At 44.6% G+C, this 23,310-nt stretch overlaps 1 protein-coding gene across 2 annotated transcripts in view; it reads right to left on the bottom strand.

The window, feature by feature from the left end:
* GRIA3 (glutamate ionotropic receptor AMPA type subunit 3) overlaps window positions 1–19,288 on the bottom strand; it is a 310,222-nt gene extending 290,934 nt beyond the window's left edge. For both annotated transcript variants that reach the window (XM_070290779.1, XM_070290780.1), the window contains exons 1-2: window positions 18,627–19,288; window positions 17,302–17,460 (exon numbers count right to left, since the gene is read on the bottom strand). In XM_070290779.1, the coding sequence (XP_070146880.1) occupies window positions 17,302–17,460; window positions 18,627–18,735 (268 nt within the window). In that variant the 5' untranslated portion in view covers window positions 18,736–19,288. The remainder of the gene's footprint in view (window positions 1–17,301; window positions 17,461–18,626) is intronic.
* Window positions 19,289–23,310: the final 4,022 nt, after the last annotated feature.

Here is a 23,310-nt window from a genome sequence, read left to right as displayed (position 1 = left end):
TTAAACAACAACAATGCTAATTTAAACTCCCCAAAGATCCTTAGTGGCTGACTAATATCTCTGAGGGCTCTGCAGGTAGCTCAGTGGTAAAGAATCCACCTGCCAATGCAGGAGACTGTTTCAATCCTTGGGTCGGGAAGATCCCCTGGAGGAGGGCATGGCAACCCACTCCAGTATTCTTGCCTGGAGAATCCCATCGACAGAGGAGCCTGGTGGGCTACAGTCCATGGAGTTACAGAGTCAGACATGGCTTAGTGACTAAACAAAAACAACAATGCTCTATGGGATTTGTCCTCACGATAAACTCCTAACTAATCAATTCCTACCTACACGAATTCTATAAATACTGGATTTTTTCCTTATCCCTGTTAGACAAAGGTCAATAAAGAAAGGGCTACAGTGGCTGCTTTAGGATTCTGCCCAGGAAATCAGGAGACCTGAGTTCTAGTCCCATTTCTGGAACTGGCTCTGTGACCTCAAACTCTCTCTTCTCTGAATCACTTTTCTTATTAAGATGTTGGGTTAGATGATCCGTACGGTCTCTTTGCTCTCTAATCATCACTGTTTCCCATACCAGGGGTTCAATTTTAGGAACAGCTTTCTAGGGTCAGCATATTCAGTCTGGTCTCATATCTTCTGCATCTCTCATTCTACCTACAACAACCATACAACACATCTAAGCTTACAGATCTAACAATCCTACTTGACTTCCTCGTTTTCAAAGCACCCTCACATTCATTCTCTCATTTGATTCTCATAGAATCCCTGTAAGGTACACAGCTCAGGTATTATTATTCCCATTTTGTAGATGAACAAACTGAGACCTAGACAATTAAAAGAACTCATGCAAGATCACTGGGCCAGAAAACAGCTGGGAGGGAATGAGAAGCCACATATTCTCATTCCTAGTCTGGGGCTTTATTCCTGTGACAAAAGATATAGTCTATAATATTAATAAGGGCAATTAATGTTTGTTGAGTGCTCACTATATACCAAGAACTTTCCATATATTTTATCATTTAATTTTTAACCACAACCTGATGAGGTGGGCACTACCATTTCCCTCATTTGTCAGACAGAAAAACGGAAGCTTGGTGGGGTTAAGCTTCTTATCCTCAAATACAAAGTGATGGATCCAGGATTTGAGCCCAGAGAGTCTGACTTCTGAGCTTAACCACCATTGCTATACTGCCTATTTTGAGTTATATAACATGTACCTCATAGACATTGGAATGTCAAGTTGTCACTTTGGTTGCCCTATCTAGTGGAAGAATAATGGTCATTTCAGAAATGTCAAGGCAATGAATCAGTCAGCAAGTATTTATTAAATACTGTATTTTCAAACCTGTGCTAGGATGTAGGTATTACAGGAAGTTGAGGCATAATTACAAACCTCAGTGAATGGGGAATCCACCTAAATGCATAAAATTGGGTGATGCTCATATAAATCATTGTATATATATGTCATAAAATGATACTATGTGATATAATAATTTATAGACATTGAAAAATCAAAATTTCAAAGAACATTTAAGAGGTCCAGAAAAATGTTCCCTGAATAACATAAAGTAAAAAGGCAGGATAAAAATCTGTACATATGGTAAAACCCAACTTGGGGTGATTTTTTTCACTTGGACAATTTTTCTTATCTATGTTTTCAAATTTTTTATAATAAGCATGAATAAATTTTATATTTTAATTTCTATAATCATAAAAATGTCCTACATTTAAAAAACCTAATGACTTATATAGATGAAACAATTAGAGGGAAAAAAGATACCAGTAAACAGTAACATAATCAAATGCATGGTATTACTTCAGTACAACACTCTGCTGTTAGAAAACGTGGTAGCAAAGACCCTGCTCTGGGAATCTGATAGTCTAGATTCTCATCTTGCTTCTGCCTTCAGGGAGACACATCACCTTTGGCAAATCTCTTCTCCTCTCTTGGCCTCACCTTCTTCATCCACCAAATGAAGCAGTTGGGCTAGAACCGCTTGATCTATCTCCAATCGTCTCTGATCTATAACAGGATTTCAAGACTTTGTTTTGCTCATTCCTGACTGTAAATCAGAGGATGGGAAAATGACATGTTAACATGGGAGGCACTAAATGTAAGATACCATTAACCGTGGTCCCTGAAACTCATGCTTTACTGCATTTCAAATTCACTTGCTGTGGACTTTACTCTTCCGCTCTGCCATCTATTTTAAAAAGACAGAGTTGTCATTATTTTTGTATGTAACATCATGAGGCAGCAGTGAAAGTTCAAAGAAGAAGGATTATGTTGGGAAGACATCTCAGATAGGGGTCAAGAGTCAGAAGGCCTGCATCACAATCACTGGCTGTGTGATCTTGGTCAAGTTATTTAGCCTCTCTGTTCCTTAGTTGCCTCACCTGAGAGGAAAAAGTCAGTGATCCCATGAGGCAACATAGCAGGGGGGTTGGATAGGAAATGAGAAGAGGAGGTGATGCAGGTGGAGCAAGGGTAGTGTGAGATGTAAAGGAAAACAATGCTTTGGGTATCACCCAGGTTTGGGCCTGCTGGAGACAGCATACTGGTAGATCATGCCAGAATACAAAGAAGAGGGGAGGAAAAAGACTGCATTGCTTCGTGGTCCTCAGCAGGATCCTCTGTAGGGAGGCCATGTTTATGGAATGGGCTAGTTAACCTTTGCTCTGGAGAGAATGAAGACTGAAATGCTGAAAAATCACATTAGCAAAATTTCTCTTTTAACCTTTTCCATACTTTCTTCCTATGCTATTTTTGGCCTGACTTAGGCAAGCAACTTCAAAAGAAGAAAATCCATCCACTCAAACTGATATGTTCTAAACTACCATCCACACACCATCCTTAATGAAAAGAATTCAGAAAAATCATGGCTGGGAGAGCTCAACTGGCCCCACATTTTTCCTTGTCTAAGCGAAGATTCTGGGATCTACTTTTCCACTCTCCCACTTTCAACTGTATGAAAATAGAATTTTACATTTGGAGAATGGTTGTACTTCCCTCCAAGCCAGAAAGTACCAAGGTTAGCATATCCACGTTGCTTTATCTCAAGCATATCTTGTTTAGATTTTTAAAAATTGAAGAGATCATGTCTTTCTAGACAATTTCAGTCAACAAAGGCATGATTAAACATAGTGGCATGTATTCCCTGGATTTGGGGGGAATCTAGTCAGTTCTTCCTTTCTCCTTTGCTCTCCCCCAAAGCAAATCCTTTATACTTGTGGCAGCACTGTGAGTACTCAAAGATGACCCTATCTGGCCTGGTTCCAGCTACAGATTCACAGAGGGTATAAAAATTAGTTTTCAGGGCTTTAGGGGTGGCCAAAGATGGGAAAAATCTGTTGCATAGTTTGGTTCTGATTAATTCTATTCCTCTCTTCCACTTACCAAACACCTCAGTACTCTGTGTTAATAATTACTACTACTTATTGAACACTTACTATATGGCAGACATCACAATAAATATTTTACATGGATAATTTCATTTAAGCCTCACAACAACTTTATAAGGTAGTTATTATTAAAAAAAAAAAAACCAACCACAAACCCTTATTTACTTATTTAGCCATGCCACTTAGCATGTGGGATCCTAGTTCCCCAACCAGGAATTGAACCCATGTCCCCTGCATTGGAAGGGCAGAGTCTTAACCACTGGACCACCAAGTAGGGTCCTGGGTAGTTACTATTATAATTACCTTCATTTCACAAATGAGGAAACTGAAGCTTAGAGAGGTTAAGTCATTTGCCCAAAGTCATACAACTACTGAGAGACAGAGCCAAGATTCAAAGGCAGGCAGTCCAATTTAGGAGCCATCCTTGGGCCTTTGGTTGCTCCCAAAGTAAGTAGCAGAAACAACCTTCGACTAGGCAAGGGTAACTCCTTGCTGCAGAGAGTTAGGTGCCAAACCCAAGAGTCAGGAGTGAGTGTATAAAGAGCTGGGAAGTTCCAGTTCCCTTTACCCAGGAGAGAGCTCAGCTTCCTTCATTGTTCTCAACCTGTCCTCATATTCTAGAGATATGTCTATAGGCAGGAGAGGGAAGAACTGGAGACAGTAAGAGTTGGGACTGACAGGAACCAGGAGCTCAAAGGACACTCTTAGTAACTCTTGTACAAGGTGGACTGAACTCTGGTAAGAGCTTGGTATTTAGTTAAAGGGTTGACTAGACTCGGAGATGTGCCATAAGTGGGTTTCCATTGAGTTGTCATCATCTGGATGGCAAGAGACTAAAATGATTGTCAAATGCCAAGTATCACCAGGAAATGGGACAGTCTAGGGGAAGATGTATGCCATGTGTATGTGCCAGGACAGTGTCTGCTTTAGAGAAGAATGGACGGTATGGAGGGCCTCAGCCCTCAGTTCCCTGGGCTCTTGACTCCAGGACCACAGAGAAATTTCATTCACTAATGCCCAAGGAAATGAAGGTACTTCCTCCGAGAAGGCCCTGAGCACTTTCTTGCTGTTCTTCCCTCCATGGGCAACCCCATTTCTAAGAGAAGCTCCAGGGCCTTATTGTAGAGTCAGTCCCCTGGGTGCTTGGCCCAAGTGTTTTCTCCCAAATCAACCATCTGAGGACCTGTGGATGCCTCCTGAGCCTTTTAGAAGTCAGGGGGGCTACTATTGTGCTGTTTGGATAATGGAATATCACCAAAGAGCAGAAAGGATGATTGATTGTGTGATTAGAAGTGGATGGAATTAGAGATGAAGATAATGGGAAAGACTAACTCTTCTCTTAAACCCATAGTCCTTCAATTATGCATAAAAATAGACCTCTGAATTTTTGATCACAGAATATCTGAGTAGCTCACAACAGAGAAACTAGGGGGGCAAATTTGGATGTATGGGTGAGAGATGTAGAGGGCTATGATTTGGGGCTGGTGATTAGAAGGGGTGCCATGATGGGTTTTTTGGCAGGAAAAAAAAAATAATCTTGGGTTTGGAGCAGAGCTGAGAACTGTAGAACGCCTCAGAGGGCAGCTACTTAGGAAGGAAATTTGATCCCTAAAGTGACAAGAGATTTAACTTTTCAAAACTAGGTTTCTCTTTTTAGGACAAAAAGCTCAAAAGGTTTTAAACTAATGATTATGTTGATGATAATAATACCCAATATGTGCCAAACACAATTCTAAGTACCTTATGTGTATTTCTGAATTATCTCATTTAAAACTCTCAGTAACTCTATGAAGTGAGGATTATTGTTATCCCCACTTTATTATTGTGAAATCAGGCACAATCAAGGTAAGTAACTTGGCCCAAGGTTTCACAGTTAGCAAGTGGAAGAGCTAGCAAGTGGAAGATGCAAGCAAAGATAAGCACAATTGGCTGGAAACACTGTCCATTGGTTTCAAGGATTCAGTAGTTTCGTCACAGTCTTATAAAGACAGAGAATAGAAGAATATGAAGAGAAATTTCTAGATGTAGTAGAATCTGAGGAGCTTCATTTTGGATGATCTTTCCTCAGTAATCAATGAGGTGAGACTGTTACTAGAAATGGAGCTGGTAGGAATTGGACAAGAATGATGGGATGTAAAACATGGCAGCCTCCTCAGAGATCATCCAGAAGAAACTTCCCATTTTACAAATGATAAAAACTAGAACCAGTGAAGGAAGTGGCTTGTCCAAGGTCATCCAGGCAGCAGGTGGCAGAGTTGAGATTGGAACTCAGATCTCCTAATCCTTGCTCCATTGCTCAGTCTGCTGTTACCCACAACCCCCTACAACTTTAACTGCTTCCCAAGGCCCTAAGAAACATGTTATTTCAAATGTTATATTTTCTGTAATTTATTTTATTACGACTTCAACATAAATTGTATAGTATATATGTGTGTTATTTAGTCTGAATCTACAACCTTGGGGTGGTCAGTTACCCTTATCGGGAATTACAGAGTACAGGAGTGGTTATCTAGCATTTAATAATTCTAATCAAGAAGTGGTTTCACAAGCATTTCACGTATCTTTATCTTTAATGAACACCAGAGGCTTTGTTAACTAGCATTAAATTTCTCAATGGTGAAATCAGTGGTGTTTAACACATGTGGGTTGGCTAGAAATATGGTAGAGATGTTCCCAAAGTAGCAGAAAGAAGATGTAAGCATCTAACAAGCTCTATAGTGTTATCCCTTGGAATAGTAGCCTAGGCTTAATTTTGTAAATAGTCATGTGGGCAGCCACCAATGAGGATTCTTGGTTAGCTTCATCCTGCCACTAGGGTATTGTTTTTTCTGCCTCAAGTGAACCTTTGTGTGAGGTGTTGTTGGTGCACCTAGAAGGAAAGGGTGTTGTACTTGACTGAACCGACAGGACAGAACAGGCTGTCTAATCATTTTTGTGCCTGCTTGACATTATTTTCATGAGAAAAAGAATTTTAGATAAGGTTTACTTTTATACCTGCCAGTGAGGTTATGGGGAAAAGACCTATAGCCCTCACTCTAACAATGACTGGCTACTGGTATCCAGTGAAATATACCTAAGGATTGTGAATGACCAATGATTGGCTTTAGGTCAGTTTACAACTCCAAGCAACTAACTATACATCTCTATTTTGGACTCTTGTCTAAAGTTGGTGAACCTCTGTCTTGGGATGTATCGGGAGCTCCTACCCTAGGTGAATGTTGATAGAAACTTACTTGACCCAGCAGCCTCCCATTTGTAGAATTTGCATGTACCAGAGTCTAAGCTGTCTCTCCTATAGCACTGCCTGGAAGTATCTCTTTTGGCCTGCTGAGCACTTGTTAATGACTGTGCCAGCGTTCTGACCTTGCTGCAGGCCTCAGCATTGCCTGGGAGAAGATTAGTCAGAGTTGAGCTGGCACTCAACCATGAAAGGCCACTACTGGATATACAGTGTATGCATGTAGGGCCAAAAAGACAAAGGAGGGGAAGTTCTGCCATATCGAGGTAACTTGATGGAACACAATGAAGAAAAAGTCAAGAGGATTTTTACCAAGAAGAGATTTTTCTCTTTTTTTCCCCCCATTCATTATGACTATCAGTTAATAGAGCTTCCCTCAGCCAGTAACTCAGTTGGTAGAGGGAGGTGGATAGTGTAGTGCAGCGGTCTGAAATTCATACCTTCCACCTCTTCCCACCCCAAGTCCTATCACAGATGTTTTGTTTGTCTCATATTGGATTTGAATGTATTCCAGAAGTGACATGAACTCTCCAGATGGCCACAGGCCCCACCCACCCTTCTATACCAAGCCCAAGTTCCGCGTTTATGTGATCCACCTGGCTCATCAGCATCTGTGATTTCAACCCCAATTGACACTGAGGCCCACCTCTAGAGATAGGAAGATCTCAGGTAGAAGCCTGACTCCACTAATTAGCCAACTGTGTGACCTTGAGCTTCCCAGGTGGTGCAGTGGTTAAAAAAAGAGTGCCAGCCAATGCAGGAGACTCAAGAGATGTGGGTTTGATCCCTGAATTGGAAAGATCCCCTAGAGGAGGAAATGGCAATCCACTCCAGTATTCCTGCCAAGATAATCCCATGGACAGAGGAGTCTGGCAGGCTACAGTTCATGGGGTTGCAAGGAGTTGGACACAATGAGCAACTGGGCATGCACATGCCCTTGAGCTGGTTGCATATAACCACCTCTGAGTCCTCTTTCATAAAATGGGGATGAGAGTAGCTCCTTTCTAGCAATGCTATGATGATTCCATGAGATAAGACATGTACCATGCTTAGTGCAATGTTTTCCATGTGGCATGGGTTCAAGGAATGGGAGTTATTAGCAAGTATTAAGTTTCTTGCTAGCAAGGATGGCACAATGAATGCTATATAAACTGGTTGCAGTGCATCATTTTAACAAATGGATTGGCACTGCCATGCCACCTAGCTTACATCATGGCTAAAGACCAATCATTAGCCAAGAAGGAAAGAAGCACTGTCAAGGCAGATCATTTTCTTGTCCCTGCTTACCATCTCAAAGAACATTTTTGCTTGATTTGTTTACCTCAGACACTGTGACCTGAGGTGAGTCTCTTAGCTCTTTCAAGTCTTGATTTTCCAAGCTCAGAGCCCAACTCACTAATGCTTGCATGGGCCAACAGCACCTCACTTGCAAAAGTAACATGTGTAGAAAGTGCCTGGTCAGTGCCTGGAGATGAAGGGATGCTCAACAAATATTTAATATGAATCCACATATCTCTGTTCACACTACCAGGGCTAATGAAACCAGTGATAAGTCTCGTGTGCATTAGAATTACCCATAGAGTTTGTTAAGAAGGCCTATCTTTATTTTGTGATTCAATATGTCTGAAGTGTGACCTGGGAATTCATACGTTTAACAAGCATCTCCGGTGATTCTGCTGCAAGTGGGCCAATTCAAGAAATACTGTTTTAAACTCACCAACAAGTAGTCTTGGAAACGGCAATAAGATATAAGAATGTGAATATATAACAGGTTCTGGCTAACTGTGGATGTTAGTGGCCTTTCTACCTTAAATTTACCAAAGTGTTCATCCACACAGAAACCCACACCCACATCCACACAATGATTCCTCTGTGGACTGGGTCCTGATCTCTTCAGGTCTCATCTATTATTGGTAGCCAATCCCTTTCTGGGCAGCAGCAAGGATGAGGGCCCTGATTGTAATGTGTACTTGGCAAGGTAGATCAGTCAATCATAGATGACTGAAGGAGGACTATTTTTGATTGCAACATTTTTACACGTTAAAAAAAATCCTCACCACCCTTTATCACAAACTGATCGTCCTTCTGAAAATGTCTCACAGTAATTACAGGGATCCCAGAGATTGGGGTTATCTATTGCAAGAAACGACCATGCACGGAAGCAGCAGCAGACCACTACCACCAGAAAGGTGTGATTTGGAGGGTCAGAAACAATTCAAATTTTAGTTAATAAAGGACCAGATTTTGATCTATGGAGAAGGTCACATGTTGCAAACTAGGTGGAGTGTATTTGAGTAACTCTTGCTCATCTCTCAGAGTCTCCCACTGCCCCCTGAATGCCCACCATGCACTGGGCACCCCACTCTCTCGGGCAGGTCCCTTGTTTTGGGGTCACTTACCTGTCTTTGCAAACCTCCTCTGAGGATCCTGCAAGGTAACAGGTAGTAATCTGAACAAAGAATTACTGTCGAAATAGTAATGGCTGATAAGGATTTAACGCATTCCCTACCAGAGATGGCATGCTTGCATTTTAGCACAGGTTTTCAGTGCAGTAACAGAAATAAGTGAATTGCTGGGATTTCAGACTAATGGCAGACTGTTGGGGGGCAATACTGGGGGGTGATACGGTGCTATTTGATAGTCCTCAAATGACACTGGATAAGCTTTTAATGACTTCCCTGGAGCACTCGTCAGCTCACATATGTTAGAAAGTGACATCACTTCCCCACCCTCCCCTCTAGCTCACAATGAGTGCCTGGCACCAGCCTTGAAAATGGAGTCAATTTTTCAGGCTCTTAGGGAAGCAGACATAACTTGGGTTGTGTTGTACTTCATATTGCTAACCCTGTTGAAGGAAAGTCGGACAGCTGAGGAGCAGATGCTACGTGCCCGCTTCTGGCATGCCTTGACCCCAAGAAGCAAAGTGGAGAGGCAGTTGGAACTGCATGCCAACCTTTGCTCTCTTGGGCAGGTTGTTTCTAAAAGGGACACTTTGGGGTGTGGCAAGAAGCCAAGTTACTGTCAGCCTGGCTCATGAGCTACCTCCCCCCTCAGCATGCCTTCCAGTTTCCATTCCAAAGCCCTATGAAAAGCAACTCTTAAATAGAGGCTCTCATCAGACATCTACAGACATGGCTGAAATGAACGCAGGGTGGTTAAGAGCATGATAGGGACATCCGCGAGTCAGAATGAGCCAAATGTGTCTCTTATAAAGTTTTCTTTGAAAGTCATGTGGGTAAGAGCTTGTTTGGGGGAGCCTTTTTCTTTGGTGAGCACAGTCTCCCTGCAAAATGTGGTTTGAGTACCAGCAGTATTGGCATCACCTGGGAGCTTGCTAGAAATGGAGATTCTTGGACACTGAAGATCTATTGAATCAGAATCTTCATTTTGACAAGATCCCAGGTGTCTGCTACGCACATGAAAGGTGAGAAGTGCTGTTCTAGACTGAACTGTGCCCCATGGAGTTAAGGGTCATGACCAGCTGTGTCTCCTTTCCTCATTCTTATCCCCACACCCCTTCTAAATAAGTACAGATGGTCACATTGATGACAAGTGCTAAAGAAGTAAATGGCAGTTAGCAACTGAGGAGAAGGGAAGTCCAGACAGAGGGCAGTAAACACAGTAAAGTATCTCCATATGAACCTTCACGTTGTGAAATTTCAAAGGTGTGAACATATGTTCGCATGGCCAATCACGTGTTAGTTCCTGTGTCTGGTGTACATTGTCACATGTATGTACACTCCACAAGTGGTTGTGCTTTTGTGTACTTTACAGTACTGTGTAGAGTACAGTAGTAGACTATCCTTATTTCAAGTCCAGGATGTCTGGAAACAAGTGCAAAAGCAGCTGTGATGCAGTTGCTACTGTTGTACTTTTCAGGATACTGTACTGTAGGTTTAAAAGTGTTTTCTTTCTTTTTTGTTTGTTTTCTACATATTCTTTGTGTGAAAAGTATTATAAACCTATTACGCTACAGTACTGAATAGCTGGTTGTGTGAGTGGGGTACCTAGGCTAACTTTGTTGGACTTATAAACAAACGGCTTACAAATGTATTCTCAGAACAGAGCTCATTCATATGTAGGGGACTTACTGCACTTCTCTGACTATTGCTCAACCAGAAATCCAGAACAGAGTATTCTGCTTCTTTCCATTGTGTGTGTGTTGGGGGGAACCAGAGTGTACACTTAAGAAAAAAGAAGGGAGAATTGGAGGGGGTGGGGAGGAGACACTGGTCACCTAGGCTTCCAAGTCCCTCTCGAGTTAGATGCTGCCTCGTAATCACTACATTCTGCATGCCACCCCAGGGAAAGAGAGCTTTCAGTCTGAGACCAGCTTCCTCAGCACCTTTCTCCCCTCCTATGGCCTCCCTTCCCTGCCAGTGCACCCCCTGCCAGGGTCCACGTAGGCACCTTCAGACTCTGCAGCCGCCTCTCTTTAGGTAGTACATCTAAAAAGCTGACATTTTCTAAGAACTACTTTACTGAGGCATGATTAAGATACGAAAAGCTGCACATACGGTCTTCTTTAGGAAGAAACTGAGTCCCTATGACCTTTCGCTGCTTCCCAAATGACCACAAAGACATTTAAGTTCAACATGGTGAAGCTGCCCCTCCCCTATGCCTTGGGTGAACTTACACCAAACCTACCACATGTAGGGAGCTATTTTCTATATATAATTTTTTATTGGCGTATAGTTGTTTTAAAATGTTGTGTTAGTTCCTGCTGTACAGCAAAGTGAATCAGCAGTACATATACACATATCCCCTTTTTTTGGATTTGACTTTGGCCTGTAGAGGTCTTCCCTGACCAGGGGCAGCTGATCTCTGGTTTGGATAGAGTGAACAGCTGCTCTGCACCTCATGTCCAGAAACACTCCTGTTTGAGTGGCTTTCCTTGGAATTGAGGCATTCTGGTTTCCCATTGTCTCTGGTTTTAGAGCAAGCACTCCCCAGTTAGGTATGTTAACCCTGTATCAGCCACTCTCAGCTCGATTCTTAAATTAGATAGAAAGCTGTCACCCTCAAAGTAGGAGTATGGACCAAGGACAGAGATCTTCTGGTTAGAGAAGGAGCATGTGGACTGGAAAAGTCTAGACTAGGAAACAATCCCTGGTATGGTGGGTCAGATCTCTGACTCAGGGGCCAGTGGGACACCAGTGAAAGGGCCTTGGCTGGGCAGGTGGAGCATGAGGAGAAAATAATGGCAAGAGAAGAGGAAGAAGTGAGAAGAGGACAAATTCCGTCCATGTGGAACTTCTGCCAAGAACCGACCCCTTTCAGGGGCTGCTGCCCTGGCTCAAGGCTCACCCCACAGACAGGCTGAGGCTATTTGTCAGCTCTCAGACATTTCCCAAGCCTGGAGGGACTTCCTTTTGTGTCTGCACAACTCCTACACTCCTGCTGAGAAGTACCCGGAGCCCCTACCTAGGGTTTTAATTGCACCCTCCTGTGGACATGTCATCTAATTAGACCCAAAGCATCAAAGTCAAAGCACCAAAGGAACAAAGTCAAAACTTGACTTTTTTTTTAATGGGCCAGGTAAAGTATGCAAATAATTTTCCTGACCTTCAGAGAAGATGGGAAGTTTTTTGAAAGGTCTTTCAAATATATTTGTGGTCTCAGTCTAGGAAGTTCAAAGTGGAATCATCAGAATTAGCATATGTATCCCCCCACCTCCCTGTGAAGGTATGAATTCTACCTTCTTAAATTCTGGCCCTCTCTAAAAATGCATGCTGTCTTTTAATCCCTTAGCCAATTATATAAAAATAACAAATCTCTTATCCACAAAGGAAGATTAATAATGGTGCCTCAGAAGCTTCATTTATTTTTCCATCTGTTAAACTGAAACCAGCCAATCACCGCTGACTACCCATAATAATGAAATTTTAAAAAATACCAGGAGTTAGAAAAAATACAGTCACAATCTCAGCCAGCCCCCACTATTCTCATGGAGTCTTGATGAGTATCGAGAAAAAGGCAGAATGAAGGAAACAGACCTCTGATAGAGGCAGAAGTGGCGGATGTGAGAAACTAGTTTCATTTTAAGGAAAAAAAGTTAAAATTGCTGAGAGGAAGAAAAACCATGGCTCTTTTCGCAGTGGTCATAGATGGAGAACAAAGAAGTTTTGTTTCTTCCTTGCCCCCAGACCCTTCCTGTCGCCCCCGCTCCACTTAGTAGATCAAGCGGAAGTTGCCTTCTAGGGGCGGTCATACATTTTGCTGGAGGCTCATCTTTACAGCCCGCTGATTGCCGGCTGTTTTTATGGCCCAAATGAACGGCATCACCTTCCTCCCTCCTCGCCACGTAAAAAATAGATTAAAGAAAAAAGAAAAAACATAATAAAGCTTGTGAGAAGGTGACTGAAATCTTTGACTGGCGACCTCTTCGTGCTCCAGTGAGCTTATGAAAGACCAGCCAGCAGACAGAGGGGAGAGCTGTTAAAGTGCAAAGATGGGGGAGTTGGGGGTGGGAGGTGAAGCTGAAGCAACTGACAATGGTTAGTGTGCCAAGATCTGTTTGAAGGCAGGTGCCAGGATATGATGGGTCTTCACCCTGCTTCCAAAGATGATGTGTAAAATGCAAACCAAACAACACCCAGCCAAGAGCAGAGAATAGGATCAGGAGAGACATTTCTTTCCCAGATGGACTTAAACAGTTAAATAGAACCTGGCAATTAGAATAATGAGATAATTAGATTGTGACTCTGTGGGCAAGAGACAAAAACCTGTCTCAGCTAAGGACACTTAACTTGGTAGCAAAACGCGCTCAGTTAAAAAGGAGCATGCTCTCAGTTAGCAGGTATACTTCAAATGGCTTGAAAAAAATTAATGGAACACAAATTTGCAGCTGATGAGGTACATTTCACCATCCAAAGGGATTTTGCCTGGGGCTCCATTAGAGCCTGCACTCCTAAGTCCCACTCTCAGTCCCACCATCACTACTGCGCCTCCATCAACAGATTTTTATTTAAGCCAAGTGCGTTAAGAGCACAATTCTGTGGTGAATAACCTTTAAGGTTACATTTGCCGTTTCCTTTCCTCTTGCAAACAGTGCGTAATCCACGAGCACATTTGTTGGCTGTAAAGGTGTACAACAGCAATTTTTGCAATGACAGTGCGGAGAGGGAATATGAGATCTGTGTGCTAATGAGCTGACACTGCAGAGGCTGGGGCGATGTAGTGTGGAGTACACTACAAGTGCACAGCAGCAAGACACAGGAGGAGACTTCAAGGGAATCGGAGGCATTTCCTGAGGAACCAGGGCAAGCAAGCCACCCCAAGGGGACCTGACAGTCCCTGGGTGCTGCCACATTCCCCCAAAGCCTTATGATGATCAAATCTGGTTTTTAAAGAACAGATGTGTGTACAATGTAAAGCATGTGTGTACATCTCTTTTCATGAATACTGACTATGTGTGTAGGGGTACCTGTGTGTGCCTGAAGGCACGTGTCCTGGAATCATACTATTCACACCATCTTTCTTTCTGGGGCTACCTGGCCAAATTGAAAAGGAAGGCAGCAAACTCAGTTAATCCCTGTGAAATAAGAACATGTGCTCCAAATCAGATGAATCTCTTCGATAAACTTCAATTCACCTCTGAACTGAGATCCCAAATGAACCACCTTTCAAAGCCAGTGATGCTTTTATTGGCCTCTTAAGAAGCGAAATGAAGTTGGAGTCTGTCTTAAGCAAACCTCTTGGAAGTTGTGCAAAAAAAAGAAAAAATGGTTGCTGATGAAGAAGAGTCTTTAAATAACTGATGCCTGGGATTCATTGCAAGGAAACTCTCTGAATACACTGGAGGAGGGGATGTGGAGGGAAAGCAGGGACATATACAGGAGGCATTACCATTTGTTTATTTTTGGCATATTTGTTTACCTGCATAATACCTGTGTCCTCAAAAGTGTGTGCCTGCCCTAAGATTGAGGGTGTAGGAAAGATCATGGAAAGAAATCAGTTCTAGTGTTAGGGGAAGCTGAAACAAGGAATTCTGAATAGAAAGAGGGGGAAATGTCTTTAATTTTTACCATTCTATTCCATATTGAATCAGATAGGAGAGGTGGGCAACCAGATTTGGACTCATCTGGGGTTTTCTCAAATTCTCCCTAGATCTCCAGGGAGGGGCAGGCCAGAGATCCAGGGTTTTTTTTTGTTTGTTTTTGTTTTTGGTCTCTGCGCCATAGTGCAATCAATTGTAAGAACGGAACCAGGATCACCTGCCAGTTTCTAGTGCCAAACTAGTATTGTGTGCCAACATCTGTGTCACGTGATCTTCAATTCCAAAAGAAAAAGGCCAGGGCAAGAAATGAGATCCACCTACAGGACTTCACTGGCCCCGTGAAACGATTGTGTTCTGCATTCAGAGACTATCCGTCGGAGACAGTTTTGAGATCTGGCTCCCATTCAGTGATTGTGACATTCAAAGAGGACTGTTTTGGGGACCAGAGATGATGAGTTTTCCTCCTCTGTCTTCTGAGCTGTAAAGTCTGAGTGTGCAACAGGCAGCTGGGTACACATCTCTGGTTTCTGGAAATGTCTCCTGTGTGAGTCAGTGTGTGCATATGTGTGGACTTGGCATGACGAAGGGCAAGGTCACCTTTCTGTTTTGTCTTTCCTGTTGCCCAGTGAGCCACACCCTTTATCCCACACTTTCAAGCCCCCATCCATAACCTAGTCTTGTAAACTTAGAAGCTGAAGTGCTGTGGACTTAGGGTAGGGGCTTCTGATCAATTTCTTTTCCTTTCATGGTTGTTCCTTTATTGCTCTGAGAGATAAGGCATTAAGGCAACTCAACACCCAATATGGATGACTCACTGCCTGTTCTCAAACCTGAGAACCTTTCACACAGCAAGGATTATTTCCTGAATGCTCCTTGAGTAGGGTTCTGATGGCCCTGGGCTGACGAGTGCCAATCTGATTTGCCCATAAAAAACAAGACCCAAACCCTTAGAAATCAGTCATTCCTGAGGAGTCAGTTAGCACTCTTTATCTCAGTCCTCATCAGTGGAAAGGCACTAAAGTGAGTTGAAATAAATGTTATTCATTATTAATAGTAATAAATCTGGATAGTTTCATGTATTTGGTTTTGAATCTGTTCTAATTGATACTTAGGAAGCTGCATTTGAAATTCAGCCTCTAGACAAGCACAGTGCTGCAGGATTAACTGTCAGATGTGTGTTGTAAGTGTGCTACAGAAGACAGGCTGGGATTACCAAAATAAGATGCAAAGTATAGACAGACATTTTGTAACTTTCACACTTAGCTGGAATTAATAAGCTCCTATTTTTGTCAATGTCAGAAAGCCAAAGAATGTCAAATACAGAGTATCTCAGAACATGTTCTTATAAGGATCTGTACCTTCAGAGAAAATTTTCTTAAAGCTGATAACTGTCACCATTTCTTGCAAAGTACTTCACCTCCATCCCCTTGACCTAAGTCTTCAAATCCAAGGAACCCTTGGCCTTGGAGACCCTGTCAACAGTTTTTGGAAATCACATATCCTTTGAGGCAGAAGCATTTGAAGAATGTCATATACAAAGTTTTACCCAGCCAAATATAAAATTTCTCCCCTGAAAGAAAATCAAAAGTCAAAAATTCCCAAATACACCAGCCATAACAGCAAAACACATTTATGCCATCATCACCTTCATTGATGTGTGAAAACTTTTCATGAAATAAGCTTAGATGAAGAATGATCAGTCTTTCTCATAAAACATTCCAGAAAAACCTGTGTCCAACAGGCTATTAGTCATCTGGGTTCCTGTGGCTTTACTTCTTAAAATGTCCCCTTTCCACGGGGACAATCACAGGGCACAACTAGCTGTTTCAGAAGCTGTTTCGGGGCTGATGAAATTGCTCCCTTTTGATATCCAGTTTCCTGCTGCAACCTCCCCCTTCCACCTTTTGCTCTAAGTTAAGAACTGTGTTGTCCTTAACCATGGGGGCAGGGAGCAAACACCACTAGGGGAGACAACAGAGGTAGCTTTTTCCAGGGAGTCCTCTGAGCACTTTCTCCCTTCCCGTCAGTTTGCCAGGTGTTCATCACTTGTAATCAGTTGGGAGTCTTATCAGTTCCTATCAGAGCTCTCTTGGTAAGAAAGGTGATATTCTAGGACAGAAAGAAACCAGGGAACCCAGCCTGATCTGTCCCTCAAGGTCACTTGTTTGCAGAATTTCTCATATTTGGCTCCTACATAGTGACTGTCAAATTCAGCTCGTTCTCACAGCCAGGTGCTAGCTTTAACAGTCAAGTAATGTACATCCTGAATTGACTCAATCAAGAGGCTTCTTTCTTTAATCCCATCAGAAAAAATTTCCATGAACAACTATGCTATTTTTTCCTTTTTTTTTTCCCCCAGCCAAAGGAAAAGAAAGGGGACGGGGTGGCGGGGGAGGGAGCGCCAGTTTAGCAGGGAGGAAAATGAAAGTTTTGCATCAAACATTATTCACGACAGAGTTTTGTGTACAGCCTTAAGTCCCTCCCTCAGCAGGATCCTCTGGCGTTCATTTATGTCGCGTGAAACCTGAATTGACTCCAGCCTCTTGAATGTCTACTGGGGCAATCAGCCCCCCTCCAGCACGGAGTGCAGACCCCAAGTCCCATAAGCGAAATGCAAATGAGGTCCCCAGGTCCCACAAGGAGGAAAAGCAGATCTACTTACAAGCATTAGTCACAGAAAAACTATTGGAAGAATCCAAGTGATCTACGTGGTAATTCAAATGGAAGGGCTTCTCGGTGGTGTTCTGGTTGGTGTTGTATAACTGCACAGCAAAGCGGAAAGCACTGTGCTCCTGCACCGTATTTCTCATGAAAAGTCCACCTAGAAGCAAAGGGAACTGAGATTTGGCTTGTGTCCTCCCCTTGAGGAGTTAGAAATTGGGGAGCACTACAGATGGACGATACCCTCTCAGTGGTACCCGGGTGCACGACGATGATTTTGATTTTCAACCTGTGTGTCTTTGATGACTCTTGCGAACTCAAATTTTGGCCAAGAGAAACCTAGTTTTCCTTCAGAGTCAGAGGAGACGCTGGGGAAAAGGGGGCATGGGGAAAGAGGGCAGAGGAGCCTGCTCTGGGGGTCGGACGATGGAATCAAGAGTGGGACTTGGTTCTTTCTCAGGCGGTAGCTTCCTGTCCCCTCTTCCCTCATACCTCCCATCTCCACAAGCTGGTTCATCCTTTACTGGCGCAAAGGGAAAGGTTGGAGAGAAAAACAATTTCATTTCCCCCTGCTACTCTATCCTGTTCCCCACAGCCCCCTCAACCCCGTGACAATATAGGGGCTGGGTTCTGTAATTGGCAACAATTCGAACTTCTTGACTAGTAAATACAGGCAGAAGCCGAGAGAACTCCCTCCCAGCGCCCAGGAGCCGGACTCCAGACAGACACAGCGGCAATTCATGAATTCGTGGGCTGCGTGACTTCGCCGCTCGCTGGCTCAGCTCCTAGTCTCACCCCTGCCTCTACCCCATCCGCCACCGACCTCGGTGGCTGCCCGGGTCTCGGGGATGCAGAGTGGGTTTCCACCTCCCCTAGCACTAGCCGGTCTCTCGGGACCCGGAGACGCGGGACGGGGCGCCCTGGACCGGGTTACGCGCCCTGGCGCAGCCAGACAGGCGGCATCACCCTGGGACAACTTGCAGCGGCGGCACGCACGCCATGGCAAAGTCCGGGGCAGCGAGCCGAAAAGCCGCGACTCTGCGCCGGGTTGCAGCCTCCCAGCCTCTTGCAGGCGTCCCCGGCTCCGCTCAGCTCGGAAAACCCGGCAGCCTACCCCCAGCCCCAGCCCCAGGAGACCACCTCTCCGGTTCCCGATGCTCCCCAGACCAGCCAGCTTTCTGGGGTTCAGACCCGTGAGATTCCTGCCCGATCCCCATCCCCAGTCCCTTCCCAGGCCATGCAGGACAGGGACCCGGTAGCCGTGCCAGGGCAGCGGGCTCGGGTGCCAGAGAGCCGGGGCCGACCGGCAGGCTGGCTCACGCTTACCTATGCTGATGGTGTTGGGGAATCCTCCGTGAGAATGACCCAAAAGCCCCAGGACTAAAAAGAAGACCGCCCGGAGCACGCTTTGCCCCATTTTCTTCTGCCTGGCCATGCTACGCCTAGAACGAAGCTGACAAGAGCATGGGCGCAACTCGGGAGTCGTCAAAATAATAATAGAAAAAGAAAAAGAATTCGCCGGCTCTTTCACCCCCTCCCCTCAACTTGCTCTAGCTCACTCTTCCTTTCCACCCCACACTAGTCCTCCTCCTCCACCACCTCCTCTCTTCTCTCTCTCTCTCTCACGCTCCCCCTCTCGCTCCCTCTCGCTCCCAGGCTCTCTCACACCCCCTCCCCACCCCCCACCTCACTTCTGTCTTCACACCAATCTGGAAGGCGGGTTCATTGGCTGCAAGCTCGGTTCGCCAAAGCGATCTCCCTCCCTATCGCTAAGACAGACAGAAAGAGAGAGAATAAAAACAGAAAACAAAAATGAAGAAGATAAAACACCAGAAAACAAACCAATAAATCCCCCAAAGAAACAAAAGAGAGAGAGAGAGAGAGAGAAATTAAAATCTGAGACTTTTCTCCCCCAGAAGATGGTGGGTCTAAAGAGGGGAAAAAAGAAGGAAAGAGAGAAAAGGCTCAGCGGTGGCGAATTGGGCTCTTCCAATTGGGCCGGTAGGGGGATATTGATCAAAGTTGATCTGACGTGGAATTAAAGCCGCACACCGCTTAGCTCCACTGCAAACTGCAGCCGCGGACTGCAAAGCCTCGGTGCTGGCGTTTGTCAACATGGGAGATGGAATCGATAGAAATACACCAGTCCTCACGTGGGCCAGCCTTTCAAGCTGCAGCCAGCTTTTTAAAGAAAAGAAGGAAAAAGCTGTATTGTTTGTGCGTTTGTGCGTCTGGCTTAAAGCAAAGGGGTCTTGCGGGGGGCGGTGAGTGGTTACTCTGGAGTCTCTGTAGAGATTCGGAGAAGCAGTTCCCATCACAATGCGCCCGAAGATGCTGCGCATGCCTGGGCCATGCCGCTCAGTTTTAACAGCGGAGATCCGAGGAGTGAAGAGCCCCCCAGCCACCCCCCAACCCGACAGCTCTGGGAGGCGAGTACCTCTCCGGACCCAAGCGCAGAGCCGGGCCTACGGCGGAGAGGGGGAGACAGTGGTGTTGGGCAGCACGGGGCTGACTGCTTGGGAGGACGTAGAAAGTCTGTGTGTGGAGGTGGTGACTAAAAGGTTAATGAAAAGGACTTTCAGTCCCAACAGTGAAGGAGGAGAGAGGTGTAGGAATGAGTTGGGATATGGTGGCTAGGAGCATTCCATGGACTGGAGGAGCCTGGTTGGCTACAGTCCATGGGTTCGCACAGAGTCGGACACGACTGAGTGACTAACACACACACAGGGATTGGAAGTTAAGGTTGGAGGAAACTGCCCCTAACTGCCTTGCTCCCTCTGTCTTGCCTTTTTGCATAGTATCCTAGGCCCCTGAGCGATGACCCCAGAGGCCATCAATTTCCCCCTACTCCTCTTGTCTCAGAGAAGGCAATGGCACCCCACTCCAGTACTCTTGCCTGGAAAATCCCATGGGCCTCAGAGCCTGGTAGGCTGCAGTCCACGGGGTCGACTTCACTTTCACTTTTCACTTTCATGCATTGGAGAAGGCAATGGCAATAAGAAAGAACCTTGGAAGTAGGCAGTGCAGTCTGGATCTCTGTTGGGGGTGGTCCCCTCCACAACATCCCTTGGACAAATAAACCTCTTAGGCTGTAGCTGCCTCTCCATTGCCCCTTTCTCCAGTGGTGAGAAAAAAGAAGCCTCCTTATCTCCGGAGTCTTTCACACCTACCCCAGCTACTGGGGAAGGGCCGGATTTTGTCTCTCCCCACAACAGCTGTTCTTTTTTTTTTCATATCCTCTTCTCCTGGCATACGTGGAAAATGGAACTTCCTGCCAGCCTGCAGCAAAGTGGTACGCATGGGGCAGAGGATACTAACCCAGGGCCACAGGGCCCCAACTGGCACACTGATCACGCCAGAACTTTGGGTTTGATGTAACATATATTGGAGCCCAGAACAGAAAGTTTTCAAACCCTTGAGCAACCAGAAAAATAGTTCTAGGCTATTCCCAAAAGTCTACCCATTCTGATAATGTAGAATATCTTCCTACCCCACCACCCATAGAAATCTATTGTCTCCATTTGGATGGTCCATGCAAACAGTGAGGGAGAAACCTGGGAGTCATAGAAGCCTAAATTTTCAGGTGGCTGGGATATCAGGACAAAAGGGTAGCAGAGGCTAGGTTGACTACCTCTTGACAAATGTGGAGCAAGAGACAGCATGGTTCAGGGACATGGACTTAGGAGACAGGTTCAGGTTCAAATCTATATTCCATCATATAGAGGCATTGTGTGACCTTGAGTGACTTTCTTAATCTGAACCCCAGTTCAGACTTTCACTTGCAAAATGGAAATAGAAATATTTCTTTCCTGATAGAGTGGTTGTAGACTGAATAAGATAGTGGATTAAGTGGATCTAATTCAGTGCCTGACTCAAAGAAATCAATAAATGTTAATTTCCAAACTCTCTTCCCTCTTTCTCATCTTTTGATAGTGCCGTTTTCTCCCCCAAAGTACTTCATGCAATCAGCCTGCTCTTTCTCTACCATCCCCCAAACCTCAGACTCAGCTACCCAATATTTGCCAGTGTTTCACATCAGTCTTCTTCTTGTAGTTCCTCCAGAGCCCTAGGAGACAGGACAGAATCTGGTAGATGCATCTGTACTAAGGTTCTAATGGCAGGCAGTGGCAATTTAATATTAAAAATGACACATTTAGAGAACCTTTACTCTGTGCCAGGCACTATATGTTCCTCCTTTTAGATAACATAGTTGCATTTTAATAGGAACCTTCAATGCTTTGGCCAAAGAAATAACTCTGATGAGGAGTTTCAGGTGGATAGACAATATATTTTGGACAGAGGTGGGGTTGGGGGCAGCTTTCAGCACACCTCACTTCACTCCTGAAGGCCTCCAGGTCCCCAGCCCTGCTTGGCTGACACTGGGCATCAGTGGATGAAGAGAATTGTGGCCATCTTTAGTCATTTGGCTGGAAGAGTAATGGGATGGGTCAGAAAGGAGAGATGAGAGGAAGAAAGGCATCTCAGTGCCTCTGCACTTGAAAATTCTCCATTGAATTCATCTCTGTAAATGGCACCCATCCCTTCCATTTTCAGTCTCCCCTCTCCACTACCTTTTCCCCTCTCTTTCATCTGCTGCCACTCTTTCAACTTTTCACTGTCAGTGGCAGCTGTTGGCAGAATTGGACTAGTCCCATCTGAGCCAGCAGGGACACAGTGGCGCACTAGGCATATTGCTGTTGGTGGAAAAGCCTGCTTAATATGTACGAATTCTTTTGCAATTGATCCCTATCCAAGAAAGCAGTGAGACCCTATTTGAACTTCATCTCTGGTTTTCCAATGAGGAGCTAGAGATTGTACTAGCAGCATCGTAGCCACCAGAAGTTGACAACAAAGCCCCCAAACCAGCTCTCCCTCTGTGGTTAAGAGGTATCCCTTCTCCACTCAAGATGACCTGCTAGTCTCAGGACCCAAGACTGCACTTTTAAATGAGCTCTATGATGCAGTTTAAGCAGCGAGAAAATAATTCATTGCAGTGCTTATTGAGAGGCTGTTCTGTATTCTTTCATGACATAGTCAGTCAGGTGCAGTCACAAGAGGGGACAAAGGAAAGGCACAGGAAAACAGAGATTATTATCCTCACAGGTCCTAGGGAAACTGTCAATATGCTATACAAGAGGACCACATTGTGGGGTACCCAAGGAATGGGCTCAACCAAGCAAGTGGGGGAGATGAGATAGAGACCAGAACAGAGGCCCAGGGCAAAGTACATTTATTGGGGTTCAGAATATACAAGCAGCCCAGTATGCTGCAGTTCGTGGGGTCGCAAAGAGTCAGACACGACTGAGCGACTGGACAACAAATGTATAAGCACAAGGGAATTTCACTGGTATATTTTAAGGACATTAGGTGACAGTCAAGGGAGAGCAAGCCTTAGCACACTGACACACCTGGTCACCTGGCAGGGGGCTCATGGCCTGATTTTGGGGATGTTGGGGCAGCAAATGAAACGTGAAGTTCTAAAATTTATAATATAAAGAAATATAAAGAAAGTGAAGTCCCTCAGTCATGTCTGACTCTTTGCGACCCCGTGGACTGTAGCCCACCAGGCTCCTCTGTCCACAGGATTCTCCAGGCAAGAATACTGGAGTGGGTTGCCATTTCCTTCTCCTGGGGATCTTCCTGACCCAGGGATTGAACCCAGGTCTCCTGCATTGCAGGCAGAGGCTTTAACCTCTGAGCCACCAGGGAATGCAAAATTTATAATACAAAAATGAAAATAGTGGAGAAGGAAATGGCAACCCACTCTAGTATTCTTGCTTGGGAAATCCCAAAGACAGAGGAGTCTGCTAGGCTACTACAGTCCATGGGGTCCCAAAAGGGTCAGACACAACTTAGTGACTCAGCAACAACAAAGAACAATGGCAGTTTTAGCCAATACGTGAGAACACAAAAGTTATAAGGAATTGAGGTCTGGGACTGAAACAAAAGTCCAATTGTTTACAGATGTGGATGTCTATTTAGAAAAATGAAAATAAGCTGCAGGTGAATA

This window comes from Ovis canadensis, chromosome X, assembly GCF_042477335.2.
Source record: "Ovis canadensis isolate MfBH-ARS-UI-01 breed Bighorn chromosome X, ARS-UI_OviCan_v2, whole genome shotgun sequence".
Taxonomy (NCBI): Eukaryota; Metazoa; Chordata; class Mammalia; order Artiodactyla; family Bovidae; genus Ovis; species Ovis canadensis.
This window is presented reverse-complemented; position numbering and strand designations above follow the sequence as displayed.